The sequence below is a fragment of the Myxocyprinus asiaticus genome, chromosome 13 (assembly GCF_019703515.2).
Source record: "Myxocyprinus asiaticus isolate MX2 ecotype Aquarium Trade chromosome 13, UBuf_Myxa_2, whole genome shotgun sequence".
Taxonomy (NCBI): domain Eukaryota; kingdom Metazoa; phylum Chordata; class Actinopteri; order Cypriniformes; family Catostomidae; genus Myxocyprinus; species Myxocyprinus asiaticus.
In genome coordinates, this window is record NC_059356.1 from 43,553,879 (window position 1) to 43,564,755 (window position 10,877).

The following is a 10,877-nucleotide window of genomic DNA, read 5'->3' on the forward strand; positions in this document are numbered from 1 at the left end:
CAGACAGATACACACACAGATAGATACACACACAGACAGATAGACAGACAGATAGATAGCTAGATAGATAGCTAGATAGATAGATAGATAGATAGATAGATAGATAGATACACACACACAGACAGACAGATAGATACACACACAGACAGATAGACACACACAGACAGATAGATAGATAGACAGACAGGCAGACAGACAAATAGATAGATAGACAGATAGATTGATAGATAGATAGATAGATAGATAGATAGATAGATAGATAGATAGATAGATAGATAGATAGATAGATACACACGCAGACAGATAGATAGACAGACAGACAGATAGCTACACACACAGATAGACAGACAGGCAGGCAGGCAGACAGACAGACAGACAGGCAGGCAGACAGACAGATAGACAGATAGATAGATAGATAGATAGATAGATAGATACACACACAGACAGATAGATAGATAGACAGATAGATAGATAGATAGATGGATAGCTTTATAACCCGAAGCAATCCGTTCAATATTCATGCACATTTCCAAATTCTAGTTACTGCAACAAAACACTGTTTACGCACACTACAGCTTTACATTCAGCATTTGCCATAGTTCTCCACCTCCTCCTCCTCGCGCGCTGACGTCACGCGCCTGCCTTTGCTTATTATTGCATGAACTATTTTCTGTAGTAGCACCACCAGTAAGTTTTTCTCGTGCCCACTGCTTAACGTGAGCAATAGTCAGAGGGAGAGAGAGAGAGGCAGGAGGAGGAGGGGTGAGGGACAAATTAATCTTTGGCGACAGCGGTGGCAGAACACGAAGCGATATAGAGACAGTAAACCACTGCACCATAGATTTGACGTGTAAAATCGCTTCAAACGCGAAGCGGAGAGAGAATGGATCTACCTGCCGTCGGGGAGCATGTCTTCGCGGTGGAGGGCATCGAGAAGAAGCGGCTAAGGAAGGTAAAACTGGCGCAAACTAGAACTACCGTAAATGGTGAGGAGGGTATTGGTGTTGTTCTCATGCCCGTTTTCATTGTTTTTCAGGGCAGAATCGAATATCTGGTGAAGTGGCGAGGATGGTCAGCCAAGTAAGTCTTTATATTCTCTTTTTGTAGACACATTAACGCTGATTAACGAGCAGTGTTGGTTTTTGAACGTCTGGTTGCATACCCTACATGGCACTGGGCGCGAGCTGAGGTGGAGAGAGGCGCGCGCGTGTTTTTACGGATTCCATCACGAATTTCGGCGGGTGAAGATCGTTTTGCCACGTCGTGGCATTTTATTTTATTTATGCATTGCTGTATTTATATGGGGTTTGGCATGAAAAGAAATATAGTAATAGTGCATGATGGCCACCGTTCAGTCAGTTTAAGTAAGTGCAAAATATAACCTTTCCAAAATTGGTTTCCCGAATTTCGACGTTAAGCGTTTCGCTTATGTATGCCTATAGGCTATATATTTATTTGTTTTAATAATCAGAACGCCACCAATGCTATGAACGCTTTCATAGCAAACTGCTTTACATGTTTACGATACAGTTTGCACAATAAGGGTTGTTTTGCATGATTAACTATACCCTCCCTAATATTACAGATATAACACATGGGAACCCGAGGAGAACATTTTGGACCCGCGGCTTCTTGTCGCTTTCCAAAACAGGTGAGATGGAGGACGAATAACTGAACTTGTGGTGATGACCATATATGGTCACGGGAGGCGGGGCTAACTCCCTGCACAGTCACCGCTTGTCCTCTTGCGCTGCAGCTGAAGATTAATTGTTGCCCCATGGGTCAGGTCTGAGTACAAAGCCTCTCTTGATGCTTGCCTTTTATCCATTTTGGAAACACCCCATTGCTGTTACTACTGCAAATCATATTAAATGGATGTAGCATTGTATAGACACATGATTGTTTACTTCAACTCTGATGACAGTTCTAGGGAAGTAGGTATACTCAGAGGAACAAGCTATAGAAATTAGGCACACACACTTTGGACAAATTTCGATCATAAAGCATTGTTTTTGTAGATATGGATACTTACGTACGACATACAGCATTAGCAGTGCTCACAAGTGGAAATAGCCTCTAAACTCTTGTTTATGATCTAATCTACTCTTTCAGTGGTCTTGTGATAGTAACACACTCCTCTGAGCTCACTGTTCCATTCAGAAGTTAGAAGTAGAAAAAAAGATCAAAGCATTCTAGAATCTCTTGGAAAACAATTAGATTGCCGATTTCGCAAGATGTCTGTTGGGTTGTGCTTAAAGGTTTTGTTGCTCTGGACGTTGCAGGCTAGATATGTGTCATGTTACACATTGTGCTCTTGTTTTGTGTTGTAACTTGGTGATCAAAGAGATCAGGGTTATCTAGGGTTACAGTGAGGCCATTACAATGGAGGTGAATGGGGCCAATTTTTGGAGGTTAGTAAGTGATTTTACAAAGTAAGTGATTAATACAAATATTGTTTACATCTTGTGGCTGTAATTTTGAAACAGTGAGTATTTTGGGGGCCTGGGTAGCTCAGCAAGTAAAGACACTGACTACCACACCTGGAGTCACAAGTTCAAATCCCAGGGCATGCTGAGTGACTCTAGTCAGGCTTCCTAAGCAACCAATTAGCCCGGTTGCTAGGGTGGGTAGAGTCATGTTGGGTCAACCTCCTCGTGGTCACAATAACGTGGTTCACTCTCAGTGGGGCACATGGTGAGTTGTGCATGGATGCCACAGATAGCGTGAATAGCGTGAAGCCTCCACACACGCTACGTCTCCACAGTAACACACTCAACAAGCCACCTGATAAGATGCACAGATTGACTGTCTCAGATGCAGAGGCAATTGAGATTCATCCTTGGCCACCCAGATTGAGGCAAGTCACTACGCCACCACGAGGACTTAGAGTGCATTGGGAATTGGGCTTTCCAAATTGGGGAGAAAAGGGGAGAAAGAAAAGAAACAGTGAGTATTTTAACATTTAGAGATTGGCCCCATTCACTTCCATTGTAAGTGCCTCACTATAACCCAGATTTTTTTTTTATTTTTTTTTTTTATGAAAAGAACAAAAATCGAAATAAAAAATTAAAATCAAAATACTTTTTTGTGGTAATCAACATTATGCCACAAATGCTGTCAATTGAGCTTAACTTGTATTGAACCCGGAATATTCCTTTCATGAAATTTCCTTATAACATTTTAGTTCTTCACTTGTGACTTTGATCAATTGTTATTATAAACCAAGAGCTCTGAGAATGACAAATATCTATAGCAATTTCAATTGTATATTGAACATTATGTGTTCAGTATACACAATATATAGAAAATGCATTGTGTCAAATTTAATGTCTAACCATTAGTACTGAAACCTGTAGATTTTTTTATACTTTTTTTGCATTGTTTTCAGAGAGAGACAAGAGCAGTTGGTGGGATATCGCAAAAGAGGGCCCAAACCCAAGCACACCCTGGTCCAGGTACATCATGTATTGAGCCCGTTTACATGCACAGCAATATGCTGATAACTCCCAAAGAATCAGCTTATTGAAAAAAATCAGACAAAGCAAGAAAATCGCATTTACATGAGATTTGAAATAATTGAGTCGTTTTCTGCTTTTGATGTCAAACGTGAAGAGGCATGCACACAACACATGCACACATTGGATAAGCCAGTAAAGGTGTTTACATGCTACGCAAAATGGGAGTAATGGGCAAAAATCTACCCATGTTGATTGGTTTTTTCTTAAGCCATTTATGACCTTACACCGATAAAGGAAAGCTGTTTAATGCATTCACATGACCACATACATTGTTGGCTTATTAAGCATAATCGGTGTAAGAACATGCATGGAAATTGCGCTGATAGCTTTTATACTGCTGTGTTTTTAGCCTAGCAGCCAGTGTCTACGTTGGTAATATTTTGCAAAAGCATATTCTTTTTTTATGACAGAGGTTATTCTTGTGCACTATTTGTGCACGGGAGTAATTCCACTTTATTATGAATCAATAATTATGTTTGCCGGAGGCTCCTTTCTGTCTGCACGTCGCTTAATGTACTGAGGTTACTAATGCTTGTGCCGTAGACAAATCATTCATGATGACTGTTATGGATTTCTATTGTTTATTTTTACCATTTTTACCATTTTCAAAAATGTATGACAAACCCTATCTGTAGTTTCAAACATAAAGTTACATAGTTAGAGTACCTCTGACAAACCGTTTTTATCTCTAGAGTAAAGTTAGGGTGTTGTAAAATAATTAACACATGATGAACTTTCAGTTCATTTGAGATGTTCATAGAAATACTTTTTTTGTTGTTCCAGCTACCTGCCTTTGCTCGCACATCCAGCATCCTAGGTGGTCTTCAGGACACATCATTGGACGAAGAGAACCAGCCCAAAGTGGACTCACTTCAGATCCACCGACCACGGCCGCAACATTACCAGATGAACAGTAAAAAACACCATCAGTACCTGCCCAGCTGCAAGGAAATACCGGCAGAAGCGCACATCCGCGGGAAAAAGAAACACTTCTACCAGCTAAATAGCAAAAAGCATCATCATTACCAGCCAGACCCTAAGATGTATGACCCACAGCTCACAGGACCCAAAGAGGCCAAGGGTCAAGATCCTTCCAACAAAGGGTGGAACCTCCCTCCAGCCCTGCAACAGAAGTGGATACGGAACAAAGACACAGGCTGCCTGAGCAAAGTGAAGGATCAGTCTGTTGAGCCTAAAGGACTGCCGGATAATGCTAACAAAGCAGAGCGGGCACTTAAGACAAGTTCGAAAGAGTTTATGCTTCCGAACAGCCTCCGCAGTAAGATGAAAATCATCAAGAATAAAAACAAAAACGGCCGAATCGTCATTGTGATGAGCAAATACATGGACAATGGTGTGCATTCATCTAGAGTTAAAAACAGGGACGCTTCTGGAGTGGAAAAAGCACAACACAAAGAGGAATCTGTGAAGAATCATGCAGACAATCAGTCTGATGGTGACACATCAGATCAAGCAGAGGGCCATAAGAATGGTTCTATTGAGAACAACTGTAAAGTTTCTCCTGCTAGTGAGTGTTTTCATAAAGAGGTCCACGAAACGTTTGAACTTCCAAAGGCTAAGCCTATGCAGACAGAACAAAAATTGGACATGGTAACCGATCAGATGGAAATATGTAAATATCAACGGATCTCCTCATCCATGATAGTGGAGAAGGCTTCGCTATCCCACATAGACACCAATCTCAGTCACCGTAAGCGCACCCTTTCGGAACCCAGTGAGGAAGAAAGAGATTGTAAGCAGTTCTTCAGTCAGAGGAGCATCAGTGCACCAAGTACAGTTATCTCGTCCCCTCAGACAGAACCTATAAACTTGCATTACAGAGGCTGGCAAACCAGCAGAAGTTGTAGTTATGACTTCAACGACACAATTCTCGAAGAGCCCATTGACTTAAGCTGTGGTCCAACAAGAACTCTGAAACAGTTTCAGACAGATGTTCCTTCTGCAATGGACAAGGTTTCAGAAAGCCCTAAGAAGGCTCAGAACACAGACAACCATTTTAAACCATTTGTGGGAAACGTTATAATCACGGACATCACTACGAATTGCTTAACCGTGACCTTTAAGGAATACGTTCCAGGACAATGAAAGTTCATTGGATGAACCTGCTCAAAATGGATGCATATCAAATGCACTGATTATAGCCATTCCTGAAGACATATTTACATGTTTATTAAAGCAAATAAACCAGTTATATATATAATTGTCAAATAAGAAAACTATATATGTAGGGTTTATTTGTTTAGACTGAATGTGTTTTGTAATGCATAATGGTCGGTAGTTTCAGGGTAATTCAAAGGAAGGTGAATTTGAAGCCACATACCTGTACAGTGTTCAATATCTTGTATAAAGCTTTGGATTGTTATGAATTTTTACCGATCTGAGGAAATAGCTGCCTAATGGAGAGAGCACCAGGGGCGGACTGGCCATAGGGAGAACCGGGACTGTTCCCAGTGGGCTGGCCACGAAACGGCTGAACACCCCAAATCACCCCCCCCCCCCCCCCCAAAGGGCAACATCTTTTGGGCTGGTTTTTAGTTAAATTTCAGGGATGATTTCTCTTCCCAGTCCGCCCATGGAGAGCACACTGGTGAAATTGAAGAATTCACTGAATCTTAAAGGAATATTTCAAGTACAATACAAGTTAAGCTCAATCGACAGAATTTGATCCATGAAAAAATAATTTCGGTTCATCCTTCCTTTTCTTCAAAAAAAAAAAAGCAAAAATTGAGGTTACAGAGAGGCACTTACAATGGAAGTGAATAGGGCCACATGGAGGGTTTAAAGGCAGAAATGTGAAGCTTATTCATTTTTAAAAGTCCTTATATTAATTCTTTTGTGAAAAATTTGAGCTGTAAAGTTGTTTAAATTGTCGTTTTTACAGTTGTTTTAAGTATTATTTAGGATTAATGGCATTATGTCGTCATGGCAACGAAGTTGTAAAATTGGATATAACTTTAAACTAAAAAGGTTTGTAAGCGATTTTATCACACTACAGTCATGTTAACATGCATATTGTTTACATCTTGTGGCTATACTTTTGAAACTTGTGAGTATTTTAACATTTGCAGATTGGCCCCCATTCACTTTCATTGTAAGTGCCTCCCTGTTACCCAGCGTTATGCTTTTTAAAAAAAATAAAAAATAAAGGGAGGCAAAAGTCGAAATAAATTGTTTTGGTAATCAATATTATGCCACAAATTATGTCGATTAAGCTTAACTTGTATTGAACCTGAAATATTTCTTTAATGTTGAATACACTTACCCACAACTTTTAATGCCCATGACAATTGGATAGTTTGATTTAAAAGGACATTGTGAATCAACATACCTTAAATCATCTTTTACAAATGTAAGGACAGAATTATTCTCCGATTGTTTTGGATTTAAGACATTTTCAGCACATATAATCTATTAATCTTGAGATGCTAAGAAAGGTGTCATCAGAAAAGTACAGTATATGAATGTAGCCCCCCCCCCCCCCAAAAAAGTATTTTTGGATATTAGCATAACAGATTTTTGGGGCTGTTTTTGGATAATGACATATTTTACTCGATTGGATAGAAGCTGTTGACCTATGAGGTCTTCTTTGTGCAATTCTAGATAAACAACTGGATTGTTTGATGTTCCCTACCCGTAAGACGTTTAAGTTGCACTTTATTATCTCTTGGAAATGTTTTGATATTGAACTCAATAAAAATCCAATAAAGGCCACATCTGTATTGCAGAATGCAGAATGACTCCATAACAGCAGTATGACTGATTGATTGGATATCATCATAACATGCAAACAGTTTAAAATGTTTGGTTACTGTATGACAAAATAGGATTGATGCTTACATTGGACAGTGTCATTCAATAGCTTTAGCATGTATTGGAGTCTAAATTTGCTGTCAAAGCAAGATACACGCTGAGATGTGTGTAATGTGCAAATTACACGATAATGCCATCGAGGTTAAAGCTATTTTGTATGCGTAATATATTATGCATTCAATGCATAATAACCTGTCATTTGAAAATGTTTCTCAAATCTATATTCAGAGTTGGGAGGGTTACTTTTGAAATGTATTCCACTACAGATTACAGATTACATGCTGTAAAATGTAATTTGTAACATATTCCATTAGATTACTCAAGGTCAGTAACGTATTCTAAATACTTTGGATTACTTCTTCAGCACTGGTAGATTTTTTCACTTGTTTTGACTATAAAAACTCTGTCAGTACAGTAAGACAAAATACACATGTTAAAAATACATTCTCTGAAAAACCGAAATATCTTATGCAGTGTTGTTTCTAAAACAAGATTAATCAAACTGATCATGTTTTAAGGATATTTAAAGATTTTTACAGGAAAACAATAAAAAAATTATTATCAAGAATATGATTTTTGCCCTAATATCAAAGGTCTTACTAGAAAAAAAGAAATTATGATCTAACGTGAATTTTCTTGATAAAAAAATATGATTGTGCTGGTAACATGTGCATGTAAAATGAAACAGCATTTTAGCTTAGCGTAAAGCTGACAATTTACACAAGGTTTATTTCTATTTCTTCTGCTCCAAACTTACTTCAAACTTACTTCTCTGTCTGCTCGTATGAATGTAACACATCATAAGAAAGTGTTTCACCGCTGTTCAAACGCACTTTGGATCGCATCATTTATATGTATAAATGTTTTACATCTGAAAGGACTAAATATTAAATGAAACAAATGACAATAAAATGCAAAGTAATCTCTTCAGTAATCAAAATACTTTTTGAATGTAACTGTATTCTAAATACCAATGATTTAAATTGTAACTGTAGTGGAATACAGTTACTTATATTCTGTATTTCAAATATGTAATCCCGTTACATGTATTCCGTTACTCCCCAACCCTGTATATATATTACACTGTTTAATTTTAATAAAATAAAAAAAAAAAAGAAATGTTTAATTTAGAATGTGTGATTTTGCAGTTTACTTTTTTATTTATTTTGCTTCAATATTTGAGGGGATAGACATTATTTCCTCTGGTGGAGTGCAATCAGAGACAGAAAACTGCAAGAATCTTAAACATTTGGCCAATGTAAACGTTTGTTAATGGGTTAGTACCTCTAATAAATTAGTAATTTTATTTTGACATTCTTTCTACCGAAGTATGCATGACCCAATACTGTTATGCACACAGTTTTGTTTGGTTTAAATTAAGGGTCAGAGTTGTCAGAGTTGTGACTATGCTGCCTTCTATAGGTGCAGTACCATGTTCAATTAAATTAATTAAATGATTAAAGGGATAGTTCACCCAGAAATTAACAAAATTTCATCATTTACATCCCAGATGTGTGACTTTCTTTCTTCTGCAGAACACAAATGAAGACTTAGAAGAATATCTCAGCTCTGTAGGTCCATACAATATAAGTGAATGGTGGCCAGAACTTTGAAGCTCCAAAAATCACATAAATGCAGCATAAAAGTAATCCATAAGACTCCAGTGGTTAAATTCATGTCTTCAGAAGTGACATGATAGGTGTGGGTGATAAACAGATCAAAATGTAAGTCCTTTTTTCTATAAATTTCCACAATCATCATCTTTTTTTTTTTTTTTTTTTTTTGGCAATTTGCATTCTCCATGCATATGCTGCTGGTTGGGGGCTGGTCAAAGGTGGAGATTTATAGGAAAAAAGGATTTAAATATTGATCTGTTTCTCTCACACACCTATCATCTCGCTTCTGAAGACATAGATTAAACCACTGGAGTTTTATAGATTACTTTTATGCTGTATTTATGTGCTTTTTGGAGCTTCAAAGTTCTGGCCAGCATTTACTTGCACTGTATGGACCTACAGAGCTGAAATATTCTTCTAACAGTCATAATTTGTGTTGGTGAGTAAATGAAGGTGAGTAAATGATGAGAGATGTTTTTATTTTTATAGGTGAACTCTAAGTGCTTTTTTTTGTATCTTACAGACCAGAAAATGGTTTCGATAAAATATGTTTTGAATAAAATTAATATATTATAAATGAAAAATGAAATCATTACTCTTTCTAAAGTGGATAGTGTTGAAAGTCTAATATGCATGTGGGTCATCTGACTACGTCGGGCAGCTAAATCTTATTACAACGTCATGAAGATCTTTAAAAGAGCGCACGTGCTCATGATTTTAACAAGGTATCAGTAGGAACAATGGTAACCAATCACAACACTGGATCCACATTTGAGTTGTCCTGTTGTGAGACAGATGCCATTATGACGCACTGCGAGGCGTCACAATTCTGCCCCAAATTTCTGTACCAACAATAAATAATAATTCGCTTGTTTTACAGAGAGATAAACCTGCAAACCTGTTTCCCGTTCAGAAATAGTACTTGGAGTTGTCTACGTGCAGCTTTATGCGTGCTATTTATGTATTTTCTATTTCTTATCTCAGCGACCAGTTTCCTAGAAACGACTTGTCATTCGGAATGAGCAAACAGCTAAAAATAGTTCAATAGAGTTAGGAATGGAGTCAAGGTTAATTTGGAGGGGGGAAGAGACATTATCGATGCGTTTTCCAGCGATGGACAATTGCACATTGTTGACATTTTCACACTGTGCACGTCGTGTAATCTGAGACCATCTATAAATTGCAACATTAGGTACTTTAGGCTATATATAATCAGTTGCTGTAATATTATTTATCCCTAAACGACAACACACACACACACATAAACAACGCATGTCTGCCTTATTTGATTGTTTGAAATGATCTTTGACGGTGCTTGAACTTCCAGCGATTGAAATTATTCAATCGGACCAATACACGTCAGAACCAAATTATAATAGCTCATTTTAATCTAGTCGAAGTAATACAAATAAATACAAATGAAATATTTTCATTGTACGTAAAGGCGTATCATTTTCCTCTCTTTGCCTTTCCGTAAACTATATCTGTTTGCTTGTCTTCATTTGAGCTTTTATTAAAATAATAAAATAATAATAATTATTAGTGACTAATCTGAGTCTTTAGAGACTCTGTGAAATTAATCATTATAAAACAAGCACTAAACGCAGCTTCATCCCATTTCGTTGTTTATATGTTGTTATAATTTTTATATAAGATGAAATGTTTTTGTCATGTGTTTGTCATTGATACAGTGAACCCAAATGTTTAGATCAATGTTTTTAAAATAACATAGGCCAATTTGGATTTAACAAATGGTATATACACACTACCGGTCAAAAGTTTTGAAACACTTATTCTGTATTATAATTTTTTTTTTTTTTTTTTTTTTTTCACATTTTAGAATAATGTTGAAGTCATCAAAACTATGGAATAACATAAATGGAACTTTGGGAATTATGTCGTGACTAAAAAT

At 37.3% G+C, this 10,877-nt stretch overlaps 1 protein-coding gene across 2 annotated transcripts; it reads left to right on the plus strand.

Moving 5' to 3' along the window:
* Positions 1-685: 685 nt before the first annotated feature.
* LOC127450242 (E3 SUMO-protein ligase CBX4-like) lies at positions 686-8,421 on the plus strand. Of its 2 annotated transcripts, XM_051714183.1 has the most exons (5): positions 686-952; positions 1,037-1,080; positions 1,586-1,651; positions 3,389-3,455; positions 4,302-8,421. In XM_051714183.1, the coding sequence occupies exons 1-5, from the start codon at positions 884-886 to the stop codon at positions 5,622-5,624; spliced, it is 1,569 nt and encodes a 522-aa protein (XP_051570143.1). In that variant the 5' UTR covers positions 686-883; the 3' UTR covers positions 5,625-8,421. The 2 variants fall into 2 exon arrangements, with proteins under 2 accessions (XP_051570143.1, XP_051570144.1); XM_051714184.1 differs by lacking the exon at positions 1,586-1,651.
* The last annotated feature ends 2,456 nt before the right edge of the window (positions 8,422-10,877 follow it).

Excerpts from the sequence above, each read along its gene's own strand:
- LOC127450242 (XM_051714183.1), top strand. The coding sequence starts at position 884 with ATGGATCTACCTGCCGTCGGGGAGCATGTCTTCGCGGTGGAGGGCATC. Across the intron at positions 953-1,036 it reads AGAAGAAGCGGCTAAGGAAG|GGCAGAATCGAATATCTGGT; the intron begins GTAAAACTGGCG and ends ATTGTTTTTCAG. Across the intron at positions 3,456-4,301 it reads CCAAGCACACCCTGGTCCAG|CTACCTGCCTTTGCTCGCAC; the intron begins GTACATCATGTA and ends TTGTTGTTCCAG.